Below are 13,531 nucleotides of genomic sequence, written 5' to 3' on the forward strand. Positions count from 1 at the left end.
TGTGTGTTTAAATCAGATTTAAGACTTTTTAATACTTCCACTCAGAACAAATTCTTTTACCAATAAATAAGAAGAATCACAAAAAAGCATGCAACGACCTCAATTGCTCAGATTTAGGGTCACTTTAGCCCATGGTTTATTGAGAATTGACCAAAAGGGGTGAAAATAAATAAATACAAAATAAATAAATAAAAAGTGACTGCAGTTGTGTGCAGAGAAGGACAAACATAATATAATCTTGTTTGTTTTTTATAAAATACAAATACCCTTAAACAATTGTATCAAAATAAAGCACAAAATACCAGTACAAAAACATTATAAAATACTGTACATGTATATTGCATGATCAAAATATACTTCACTACCTGCTGTAGCATTATGTGCTCTCACAAGCTTTCACATTTAATGTTCTACCATTAAAAAAAAGAAAAAGTACATTAAACAATCAGTGCATGTTGATGGTCTATTTTCAAGAAATACGCTCTCCTCTGAGATTTACAAGGGCTGCACAAATTATAAGTATGTTGTCGATTTTAGGGACCAAATGTATAGGCACAGGTTGTGAAAGAATCTTGTACACCTTGAGACGGTTTATTGCTCGTTCCACAGGAAAGCGGACATTAGCAATGTGTCGTGTTTGTGTGACCTCATCTATCAAATGGCATTGCTTTTGTGAACATGCTGGTAAGACCAAGCGCACATTCCGCTCCTCAAGCAAGTCGGCAATTGTGAAGCCATGGTGCCCCATCACCACATCTCCAGCACGCAAATGGTCAAGAAACCCAGAGTTCTGTGCTATTAACCTATCACTACATTTCCCACCATAGGCCTTTGAAATGAACATAATGATCCCAGACGTAGCAGTTGCAACTAGATATTTCACACTATTATTGGCACAGTAGTGACTGTAAGATTCTGTCCTTGAATCCAGATGTTTTGGTTTCTGCAGAACACTTTCTGTGCAGTCAATTATACAAGTTGCGTTTGGGAAATTATCTTGACGAACCTGTGGCATAGTATCCTCTATCGGCTCACAAGGCAGCCACCGAATAAGCTCCTTAGTTTGCTCAGCAATTACATCTATCCAGAAATTCAATGTTTCACTGACCTGACCAGGTGACCATGTGAAACGTCTTGCTAAATCAGCTACAGCAAAGTTCTGTCGGAGTTTCATGAATGTCAACAGAATTTGGTCTACAACTGGAATTGTTGATGGTGTGGGGGCAGAAACATGTAAACAAGACGCAAGAGTGTAGAATTTTTGTAGTGGGATACCTGTGTACAGCAGACAGTCTGCATCATCTCTTAAAAGAACATCTGCAACAGACAGTGATCGCTCAGGGACTGGTGCAGTCGTCGCGATGTAGTAGCTGTCCTCTGACCATTCTGTTTGGGCATCATTTAAGTTCTTTGAAATAAGATACTCAGAAACTTCCCCAGGCTCCACCAAAACCTCCCATGGCTCCTCAGAATCCTCCCCTGACTCCTCAGAATCCTTAGATGACTCCTCAGAATCCTCCCCCGACTCCTCAGAATCCTTAGATGACTCCTCAGAATCCTCCCCCGACTCCTCAGAATCCATAGATGACTCCATAGATTCCTCCCCTGACTCCTCAGAACCCTCCACTGGCTGCCCATAATCCTCCACCACACCAGGCTCTCCTGCAGGTAACACATACAGTACAGTGCATATTACGGCTGTGCCCAATTTTTTTCGATACGGCAATATATCTTATCATCATGCTTGCCCGTACGCGCATCGATAGAGGATACTGTATCGATACGACAGGAAATGCTGTGTGTGGTGCCATTTTGAAAAAAAAAACATCACCTATGGTCTGTGTGAGTCCTCTTAGCACTCCTGCTAAGGGGACCACCCTCATAACCCAGCAAAAGTGTTGGGTATGGGTTTTCCTGCATTGGCGTCTTGTCGAAGAAGTGAAATGAACGAACAAGGGATTTTTTGTAAAATTTTCTAAGCCAATTTCTTTTTCACTTCATTGTCATTTGGGAGGCGATTTGGTAAGTAGGGAAATCCTGTGACTTAAAGTTGTACAATGCAGAATCACAAATAACGATTTTTAGCAACCTCTGCTGGTCACTACCGTCACTGCATACAATTTCCGTAGTCCTCGATTACCCAGAATTCCATTCGTTTTCACCGGAAGCCGGAAGCGTTTCAAAAAGCGATCTTTTAATTGTTTTATACTATCTACGGATCGTTTCTCTTAGCCAGTGGAGCATTAGTTACCATGAGCTGTGCTTTCTTTTTCTGTTCTTTTTCGATCTTCCAATCCTACATTCTCTTAAAATCAGCGTGAGGTTCCTTTTTGTTATTAGCGCGGTAGTTCCTGGCCAAACAGGAAACCGTTGCGCTAGTTCCTGGCCGACGTCATGACGTCGGCCAGGACGTCGGCCACGACGTCATGACGTTGGCCAGGAACGTCATTTTCCCGGGAAAGTCCCCCCCGTCCACGTTCAATAGAAAATATATAAATAAAAGGCTTCCGGGGGTGAAATTCATGGAGTGGGTGTTGTGAAACTTTTGCCACTCACAAAAGATATACAATTTAACTTTAGTTTTGTTGAAAACGTTACCTAGTATGCTTTTAAGGGATATTTCACTGTCAAACATGTTTGAGGTCATTTTAACGTCTACTCTGGCTTTTGTGAACACCCCAGACCGTTTTTAAGTTGCTTGATTGTTATTCGGATATTTGGTATTCATTTTAACAGACACGCCCCCTTCGGCCTTCCTATACAAACCCATTTTCAAACCCAACTTCAAACTCCATTTTAACCATGTTAGATTCAGTGAAAACACCCGTCCTTGGTTCTTGTGACAGATATTGTCCTTCTAATGCGTGAGGAGACGTGTTTTTTCAATTACTTTTTCAATGTATTTTTAATACATTTTTCGGGAAATTAAAAAATAAAATGAAAAAATAAAACAAAAATGTAAATATTATTATTACTATACCTTAGAGAGTCTACGAGGTATGGTAATAACATATGTTTAGGTTACTGATACACTTCAATCATCCAATCCACCAAACAACAAGACTAGAGTCAATAGCAACAGCAGAATAAGCTGTTTGAGGCAGAGAAGATTTGGCTAGCTTTCCATGGGCGCAACCCACATACTCAGCTGCTCATCCCACAAATCCATGTTCTTTACAAATGGGGCACCATTTATAAAAGGGAAACAAACATCCTTACCAATGGTATAAAAGTTATTGCCAAGAAGTATTGTTACAACAACAAAAAATATCTAACATAACGAAAAGTTCTGAACTTTGTGTTTGGTAGTGAGTTTTAGTGCATAACCTATAATAATTAGATGAACCTTTTAACCACTAGACAGAACAGAAGAAAGGAAAGGGAGAGCCTGCCATGAAACTTACCGAGGTCCTGGCAGACTTTGGTTTCCTCTTGTTTAATAGAAATGATGGTCCTGGCTAGGTCTGGGTAGAAAGGCTTCAATCTCGTGTGCGTTGCTTGGTGTCCTCTGAGACCCGAGATTGTGTGGAAGTTAATGTCGCACTGGTCACAGGCGTAAGAAAAATTCTCTAACCTGTGAACTTTGTTGTGCATTTTGAGACTCAGCAATGTGGCAAACTTTAACCCACACTTGTCACAGGAGTAAGACATCTCTCCGCTGTGAACTCTGTTGTGTCTGTAGAGATCTGTATATCTGGTGAACTTTAAACCACACAGGTCACAGGAGTAATGCTTCTCTCCTAAGTGCATTTTCTGGTTAGTCGTGAGGTCCTGGTCGACTTCGGGTTCCTCTTGCTTAATAGAAATGGCCCTGGCTGTGCATTGCCTGGTGTGCATTGCCTGGTGTGAGCTGAGACCTGATGATGTGAGGAAGCGTAAGGCACACTGGTCACAGGAGTAAGACCTATCTTCCCCGTGAACTCTGTTGTGTATGTGGAGACCCTTTAATGTGATGAACTCTGAACCAGCACACAGGTCACAGGAGTAATGATCCTTTCCCATGTGCATTTTATGGTGTGTCACGAGGTCCTGGCAGACTTCGGGTTCCTCTTGTTTAATAGAAATGGCTGGGTCTTGGTAGAAAGGCTTCAATCTTGTGTGCATTGCCTGGTGTGCACTGAGACCCACTGATGTGTGGAAGTTACAGTCACACTGGTCAAAGAAGTAAGATCTCTCTCCCCTGTGAGCTTCGTTGTGGTCTCTGAGAAACCTCCGTGAGGTGAACTTTAGCCCACACAGGTCACAGGCATAAACGTGGTTTACCATGTGTGTTTTCTGGTGTGCTGTGAGACGGTCCAAAGTGGTATAGCGTAACAGACACTTATTACAGCTGTAAAGCTTTGGTCTAGTGTGACTATGCAGGTGTGTTTTGAGACCACTGTTTGTAGTGAAGCTTAATCCACAATGGGCACAGTGGTGAGGCCTCTCTGTGCCGTAACAAGCTCTCTGGTGTCTTATCAGTTCATAAGTTGAGGTGCAGATTCTCGAACAGCGGGTACAGTAGCGTCGTCTTCCTCTTCCATTCACTGGGGGTGAGGCAAGACAGGTATCTGAGATAGGAAACAACACCGTTTCAAGTAATGAGACAACAAAAACAATCCAAAGTGTAAAACTGAGAAATGTCCATAGAGAGACAACTTAAAACTGCACTATGTAACGTTCCTGTTCTACCCCGGATTTGAACCCAGGTATCTTGCAAAACTTGTGCTGACATTTTAACCACTAAGCTAAATGGAACAGTAGATACAATGGTAGGGGAAACACTGATACAGATTTGACAAAATAAAAATGTATTCACACAAATAAAGTCACTTAATACAGCTTTAATCACTTAAAAGGGATAGTTCACCCCCAAAATGACCCTTTTCCTATCAATTAGTCACCCCATGGAGACTTGAATTCATGAATATGTTTTAGTTTTTGTCACATTCCTAAGCCAATAACCGCTGCCTACAGGTCCGCTGGTCATCAATTATTGACCATTAGGAATGAGACTAAAAAATATCCATGGGGTGACTAAGGCCCGTACCTCTCAAACCCAGTTTAATATAGGCTTCAGAGGGTCAAAAATATGGAATTCTCTGCCATTACATCTATGGAAGTTGTCTACCAATTTAAGAAGTTTCTAAAATCGCTTCTCTTAACAACCAAATACTTTCCATATGGTCTGCCTAATATAATATAATAACATTTTCCCTAGAGGTTTATGTTTTGGTTCCCTTGACTTTTATTGTTGTAATATGTTTTTGCTGATTCTTTCTTTTTTTGAATCAGTGTCCATTTTGGTCTTTTCCGTTCTGTTTCTTCATCTGTATGACATGTCTATTGGTGTTTAAACTGTAATGGATGTGTATATTCCACATTGATGTTAATTTTATCCTATGAATGTACAAATATTCCCGGAGAATGCCACTTCTCAAGCCCCTGGAGGGTTTTTAGGCATTCTCCTTCACATTTCTACCGAATCTTTGTGTATCATTTTTTTAAATGTTATTGTAAGTGATAATAAACAAACAAACAAATAGATAGGAAAAAAATTATAATAATTTTGGGTGAACTATCCCTTTAAGAGTTTTACAAGAGGATATGTAAAAGATGGTGGACAACACTGTAGAAAAGAGCAAATTAAACAGAGAGTATGGAACTTACGGTGGTCTGCAGGTTCCCTTTTAACAGAAATGGCCATCGCTAGGTCTGAAGAGTTGATCTTCACCTGCAGTTCAGATTCCACATACTGGTCTGGAATGAAGGAAGTGAAAAAGTCATCGACTGTACAGTATGTACGCTTGAACACGTGCCTGCCATGAACTGTTTAGTTATGTCACAATTTTCGAAGGTGCTATTATCAATTTGACAGGAATTGAATCGAGCGAACGGCCTGTCACAGTGTGTCAACAACGTGTATGTCTGCTTTTGAGGTGATGGAATGGAGGTGAAGAAACGGACTGTGTGGAACTGGGAAGTAGAGTAGCGAAGTAGTAGAAACCAAAGATTTAAACTAGCAGCTGTAGATGTGAAATTAATCAATATTGAGCAGCTACATTATCTATTTGTCTAAAATGAATATTGATTACAAACAAGCTGCGACTGACCAGTAACGGGTTATCTCTACTTTTAACTCCATGCCTCTCCATAATTGGTCCTCACTAATGCTGATGATATGGTAGCATTTCTTTCTACTATGTGTCTCAAAGGGCTGTGGACAGTTCATAAGCCCGCCTACCGGTGACTTCATCGTTAGGCAGGGTTTCATTTTATTTTCTAAACAAGACTTCAAAAATATATATATTTTATTTTGTATTAACGCAAGAACAATGGCTTCCATTATAGCATGGTAACTTTTCAGAAATAGAAAGCCTGCAGATTCTATTAGCTTGGATTCCCCATCGATGATGTCACTGGTAGGCAGGTTTCTTACTGTCCACAGCCCTCATCTGAGACAAAATGGTACCATATTATCATGAGCATTAGTGAGGACCAAATATATGAAGATTGAAAATGGGTGAAGTTGTCCTGACCATTTATGGATTAATTGTGGATGTCAACAGGGTGGGAAATTATATTAGTGGACATGAACACAATTCAGGATGATTGAGATTTATCAGGAAGCAAACACAAAATAGATTTATGGTTTTATAAATCTGATGAAAAGACTGCGCCCCATTTAGTGTGCACACAGATTTCTACACGTGGCCCAAGGATTATGTAAAGGGAAATGGAATTATGTAAAGAATATAAAAACTATGAACAGTGTAGGTCAGTAAGTACCAGCTTTTGGCAAAGTAGCTAAGCTAAAGTAGCTCATCTTCAACCATAGCTACTTAGCAAAGTAGCTAAGCTACAACCATAGCTACTTAGCAAAGTAGCTAAGCTACCACCTTAGCTACTTAGCAAAGTAGTTAAGCTACAACCATAGCTACTTAGCAAAGTAGCTAAGCTACAACCATAGCAAAATAACTAAGCTAATTAGCAAAGCAGCTATGACAGCTACTTAGCTTGGTAGCAAAGATAATTCTCCATCTCCATTCATTCGTTGCTTTTACACAATTGTATGTTTTAGTTTTTAAGCTAAGTAGCTTAGGTACTGTGCTAAGTGGCTAAGCTGGTAGCTTGGCTAGCTACACATATGTAGCTTGCCCAACATTAATTCTACCATAGTAAAGCCATAGAGTTATGTATAATATAACAAGTAAAACGGTACAAACCTATTCTGTGTAATTTAACCACAGGGAGGAAGTTCAGTTCAGGGTGACCGTGTCTTGTTAGGTTGATGGCATGGATCCAGGGCATCGTTGCTCTCATCTTCAGACTCTGATGGACAACTGTATCCTTGTTCTTCTTTGGAGATGGATAACTTCCGAACAGGGACGTCCTGTGTCCTAACATGAAACAGCCAAATAACAGTAATGGCCTTTGATGAACACCGAATGAGACGAAAACAGGTGAGGTCTCAGTTTCTCCTTATATTGTAGTGCGGTTGTCGGTACAGTTATGATCATCACCGTCATCATTCTCACGACCCGGCCGGCTCGACCCGACCATTCATACTAAACATGGACTTCATGAAGTAAACACCAGCATGTTGTACTTCCGCGGTCGTGAAGCTTCTTCTGTATTTTGGCGGATCGCAAACGTAAAAGCGCCACCCACTGAAACGGAGTGTTGTTAGAAGATCATTAACCACTTCAACCCTGCTTAAACCCCATATGGGTATATGCGTTATATTATACCTCTATGGGTATGTGGGATACGAGTGTCTTTTCTGTTTTCTGTTATTGTGGGGAAAGCTTTTGCTGAAAACAGTAGATCAACAACAAGCTCACAACGTTGTGACCCGTTGCGTCACGTTGTGAGCTTGTCAATCTACTGTTTTCAGCTATTTTCAGCGAAAGCTTTCCCCACAATAGAGCGTCGCAGTTCCCGCCCACTTCCTGTTTTTTTTGGTGCCGGAAGAAAAAACTCAATGCATTTTTCCATTGACATTTCCAAAAATATTTATATCTATTAATTTAAGCCTCGAATCAAGCCATCATGACATGACATGAATCATGACCATAAACGTTTGATTCTGTGATTTTTTTTTTGTTGAAAACGGCAAAACAAAGGGTATTTATTAAATATAGTATATCATATAATTAAATATAAAATAAAAAAAAATCACAGAAAAAAACGTTTTATGGTCATGATTCATGTCATCTCGTGATGGCTTGATTCGAGGCTTAAATTAATAGATATAAATATTTTTGGAAATGTCAATGGAAAAATGCATTGAGTTTTTTCTTCCGGCACCAAAAAAAACAGGAAGTGGGCGGGAACTGCGACGCTCTATACCGATGCTGGGGTTTAAGTGGTTAATCTTCTAACAATATGCCACTGCTTATTAGTTAAATCATACAAAAATAATGATTACCTTGTGACCCTGATGGTACATGATATTTATTTTATAATGTGACAGGGGGCACTGTTCACAAATTGTATATTTAAAAAAAGTTAGCAAGCATATTATATATATTTTTTAAGCGCTTAGACAGGGAAGTGCTTTACATAATTTGCATCAATTACAAATTCCAGGTCCAGACACCCTAGGCTGCAATGCCAGCCTGACAGTGTGTCGCGGGTTCGACTCCCGATCCCGACGACCTTTGCTGCGTGTCACCCCCGGCCCATCTCTCTCCCCATTTCCTGTCAGCCTACTGTGATCTATCAATAAAAGGCAAAAAGCCCCAAAAATATCTCGCAAACATAATTATTTACTTAAATACTTGCCACAAAATCAAGGACACCAATTATATTGAATATATTTGACAAAAGGTGTATTTTTAAGGTGTATTTTTTTTTTTGATTACTATTACTAGGCTAATCATTGCCATAAAGTGTTTGTTCAGTAACAGGACTTTAGTAAACTTGAAAATACATTTTAAGGTGGGTTACGAATGTCATCCATCAAGAGAGAACCCCACAAAGATAATATATATCAGCTTGAGTTCCATTCCAATTGTGTCTGTTTATTTATTTGTTTAATCAATTTCACTTGCTTATCCTGATATCCTGTATGAGTTGTCTCTCCTGATTTGATGAAATTGGTATCCCAATCTGAAAATGTAGTTTCTGTTTACTAAATAGCTAGCCTCGATCTCCAGGCTTTTATTTTCTTTCGCGTTTTGCAAAAAAATAAGAGCCTGGACCAGCATGTTGACGTTCCTGGCATAGGAAGTGTTTCATTTCCTCAACCAACCAGAGTGCAGTGGGCGTCGCTCCAAATGTTGTGACGTCAGGGCTCGGGGCGGGGGCTGATGGACAGATCGGTGAACCAATGGGATCTTGCAGAAAATTTCTCCAGAGATTTTGAACCCGCCCCTCTAGACCCAGATATCAGACGTGCTAGGGCAGCCTACTAAATAGCTGGTCAGTTGAAGAGACCCATGTTATTGAACAAATACTCTATAGCAATGATTGCTATGGGAATATATAGTTATTTAACATTTATTTTAACAAAAAAAGTATAACTTAGAGTTCCTTTAATCTACATGACCACAGACTAGCTTATTACAGTGCAGGCGGGTACAGCCACTCTGACCATGTTGATAGCAGCACAGCTGAGGGTCTACGCCTGGGTGGCTTGGTAGAGACTGGCTTTTCCAGATGTTAGTGGGCTGCAGGTGTCCATTGAGCACTTTCTTCACCAAGTCAGGAAAGAGGCAGGTGATGGCGATAATTATGATGGCGAACCAGGCCCTGCTGCTGGACAGCAGCTGAACGAAGACAAAGTACATGTGCTGGGTGTGGAGGAACGGCCAGAAGATGCTTCCCCAGAGAAGTGAAAAGATAAAATAGAAGGCTATTGATCCCCACATCACTAAATGGTTCATCCATGTCCAGAGATGGGTCTCCAATGCCAACTTTAGGGTGACAGTGATTAACATGACAGTGAAGACAAATGTGCCAAATGTCCAGTTCCCTGTGTCCTCCCCCATCAGTATATATGACCCAAAGAATAAGACAAAGCCATGACAGAAGCTCAGCAGTATCCAATACCGACTCTCTGCTGTCCTGAAGCACAGCAGAGAGTTCCTACTGATGTCCCTATAGAGGACAGGTTTACTCTGCAGTTCAGATGGATGGATTGGCTGTTCAAACACACTGTACACCAAGATGGGCAGAGAGGTGAAACAGATGTTGTACAGCATGTCATTGAAACCGTCATACAGAGTTTGTTGTGAAAACAGACAGAAGAACTGGTATAAAAACTGGGGCATGATGAAACACACACTCTTGTAGAAAAAGTACTGCACAAGCGTAGCTGTTCGGATGTAGTATAAGTGGCCATGGACCAGCAGGAGTTTAGCCAGGAATTTAAACCTGGCAATTGCATAGTCACTGTTTCTCACAGCCTGACGACCCTCCTTACCCATAATACCTATGCCCACATGGGCTTCGTGTATCATACTGACATCATTGGCTCCATCACCAATAGCTAGCGTGATGGGTTTCTCTGGGGATGTTTTTAAAAGACGTACCACCTTTGCTTTCTGTAGGGGAGCCATGCGGCAACACAGCACAGCAGAACAACTTTTACACACTTCCATAAAGAGCTTCTCATGTTGTCTCAGTGCTGAAGAAAGACTGACCCCGTCCACCACCAAACCATGCTGGATCACATTGTCTTCCTTTATCCTTTTGGCAAATCTGTAGAGTTGTTCAGCACACTCATGCTCGGGCAGCTGAAGGAGCTCGAAAATGTTCATGTTGCGGTGGAAGTGGCCACACGACAGGCTGACACTGACTGCCGTCTCGTGTTTGTCCCCCGTCAACACCCATACTTTCATACCCGCCAGACGTAAGATCTCAATGGTCTCCTGGACCTTGTCCTGGAGTCTGTCTTCTACTGCTGTAGCGCCCAGAAGCTGTAGGTCTCTCTCTATGTAGCTGAAAGCCTCTTGTAGTTTTTCCTCTCTCTGCTGCAGAGAAGTGCGGGCTGCATTCAGACACCTGTCCACGTCAGTGTACTCCTCTGGGCTGAAGTGGCGACACGCAAACACCAAGGTCCGCAAACCTTTCAGAGCGAACTCGTCTACATGAAGACTGGTCTTCTCTATCTCTCCACTGGTGGTGAAAGGCAGGATGGCTGACTCTGCTCCCTTGGTGAACAACACTTTAACTCCTGAAGGAGTCTGTAGAATGACACTCATCCTCCTGCGATTAGGATCAAACTCTAACATATGGAGCAGGTTGTACTTCTCTGACTTGCTGAATACTTTGATTTCCATGGTTTCTCCATTGTTTCCGGTGAAAGCTACTCCCATCCTTTTAGTAGCTTCTACCAAGGCTTTCTCATCTGGTGATAAGGCATAGTATTCCATCTGAGTTGATAAGTCGTGAGCATGGGAGAATGGGTCTCCACCCGTTACCAAACAGTCAGGCTGGTCATAACTGATCTGAACCGTGTGACACAATGACACCGCCTTGAGAAATAACAACTCCTCATCAGTCAAGTGAGGTGTAGAACTGTTTGGTGACTTCTCTGTCATTCCCTCTGGTACCAGCTTACCATTGACCTCCTGGTACTTTGTTCCGTTGATGGTACACTCGCGGAACTCCATTTCATTTTCTGTTAGTGTACCTGTCTTGTCAGTAAACACGTACTCCACCTGTCCCAGCACTTCATTGAGGTCTGATGTGTTCACCTGGGCTGGCTGATCACTCTCCTCGTGGTACAGGTCCAAATCCCAGGCAATGAAAAACGAGCCCAAGAACATCACCATCTCCATGGTAACGTAGAGTGAGATGGGGATCATTTTGTTGTAGAGAACCAGGTATGCCAGGAAGTCTGAGATTAACTTCCATATCTTGCTGTTGTTTTTCTCCTGCTCTGTCATGTGGTTGTAGAAGGGCTTGTCCCATTCATTCTCAGCCTGCCAGTAATACTTCAGAATGGTGCTGAAGACAGTTAAAAACAGCAAGATGCCCAGGTAGATGATTACGATGGTGTTCATGGACTCCTCCACTACAGACCTTTTCCGGAACTTGCACTTATAGTTGAGAGCCATCTTGGATTCCATGCCTGTATAAACTGCTACACCGAAAATCTCTTTGGTATTTTTCAACCTAGCTCCTCGTAGCAGCAAATTCTCTGGTCCCAGTGGTCTGACAATCTCTTTCCCTTGGTGGGTCACTGTGATCCGAGAGGCAAATGTGTACAGGTCAGCCTCAGGTTGTTGACACTCCACCATCGCCTGGAGAGCCTCCAGGCTAGACACTGACTGACACACCGCTGTTTCTGATATAGAGTAGTGGGTCTTGAGGTTGGTCTCTCCATCAAGGCTGGCAGTAGTGATGTGGCAGGTGCCATCTAAACGGTCAGAGGATAGCAACACAAGGTCAGCTGGGAACGTCTCATCTTTAGCCACACGCACTATATCCCCCACTCTGATGTTCTTGGATCTCATCTGGAGGAGACCTCCATTCCGAACCACAAACACAGGAGCATCATTAACCTCGTTGTCCGCCTTGTGTCTCAGCCAATCCTCGTAGCCCTGTTTAATGGCAGTCACTGTTATGACAAAGGTGAGAGGCAGGCCACTGGTAAATGGGTGAGTAGGGGAGTCTATCATCAACATTAAGATGAAGACCACAAGGAAATAAAGGTTTGCTATCCTTGTGAACTGCTCAAACACATTCCTGGGGACAAAGTTCCAAGTGGTGTACTTAGACGAGATGATTCTGTTGTCAGCAAAGTGTTGCTGTGTGTAGTGGCCATGCTGGGGGAAACGGTTTGCCACATAAACCCTCCTGATCTCACTCTGGTGGGGAGGGTCAAAACCCAGCTGCTGTCGTACCCACCGGAGCATGTTGTAGAAACTTCGATCTCCCTCTCAAAACTCTCTTGCTCTTACTTGATCACTCTGTCTCGGCCGCTCTCGCTCCCCACTTCTCTCGTGTTCTTACTTAATTATTTGTCCCTAGAATTCAACAAGAATGGATTTGCAAGAGGTAAAAATCTCTCCCTAGAATTCAACAGGATTAACAGCTCTCCCTCTGTCTCTAACCTTATACCAGATCTCTGGTGTGACATCACCCTCAACACAAAACCGTTGCCATGTATGTACATTCACTGCGTTGCCCATGCCTAGCAATGCCGATTTGCGAAGGTGCCATTGCCGTTCATCCATGAGTGTCCGGGTTTGGCATTTTAGTGCAGTACCCTACATTGGAGGGCGATGGACATCATTCGTGGGCAGTACCCTGACCCATTATCGCAGTACTCACTATGATCTCAGTAGTCCTCTTCTTTTCTCTCTCTACACTACATCTCTTGGTGCTGTTATCCACTCCCATGACTTTTCCTACCACTGCTATGCCGATGACACCCAGCTGATCCTGTCATTCCCCCCCTCTGACACACAAGTGGAGGCACGCATTGCTGCTTGTCTGGCTGACATCTCGGAGTGGATGTCAACGCACCACCTGAAGCTCAACCTGGACAAGACCTGCTGAAGCAAAAAAACTAGCAGCTGAGACATGCCTCCAGCAA

The 13,531-nt window shown here is 42.3% G+C and overlaps 2 protein-coding genes across 2 annotated transcripts; both read right to left on the bottom strand.

Annotated features, from left to right (window-relative positions):
- Positions 1 to 219: 219 nt before the first annotated feature.
- On the bottom strand, positions 220 to 7,517 carry LOC308084032 (uncharacterized protein). Its single transcript, XM_080426499.1, has 4 exons — positions 7,206 to 7,517; positions 5,650 to 5,739; positions 3,405 to 4,550; positions 220 to 1,662 (listed from the first exon to the last, which is right to left on the bottom strand). Exons 1-4 carry the CDS (start codon positions 7,384 to 7,386, stop codon positions 470 to 472), a joined length of 2,610 nt encoding a protein of 869 aa, XP_080282625.1. The 5' UTR covers positions 7,387 to 7,517; the 3' UTR covers positions 220 to 469.
- Positions 7,518 to 9,518: 2,001 nt separating this feature from the next.
- LOC308083508 (phospholipid-transporting ATPase IF-like) lies at positions 9,519 to 12,848 on the bottom strand (the record flags this gene model as incomplete). The annotated part of the gene is made up of 1 exon (XM_080425821.1): positions 9,519 to 12,848. One exon carries the CDS (start codon positions 12,846 to 12,848, stop codon positions 9,519 to 9,521), a length of 3,330 nt encoding a protein of 1,109 aa, XP_080281947.1.
- Positions 12,849 to 13,531: the final 683 nt, after the last annotated feature.

This window comes from Gymnoscopelus braueri (genome assembly GCF_963280865.1).
Source record: "Gymnoscopelus braueri genome assembly, chromosome: 4".
Taxonomy (NCBI): Eukaryota; Metazoa; Chordata; class Actinopteri; order Myctophiformes; family Myctophidae; genus Gymnoscopelus; species Gymnoscopelus braueri.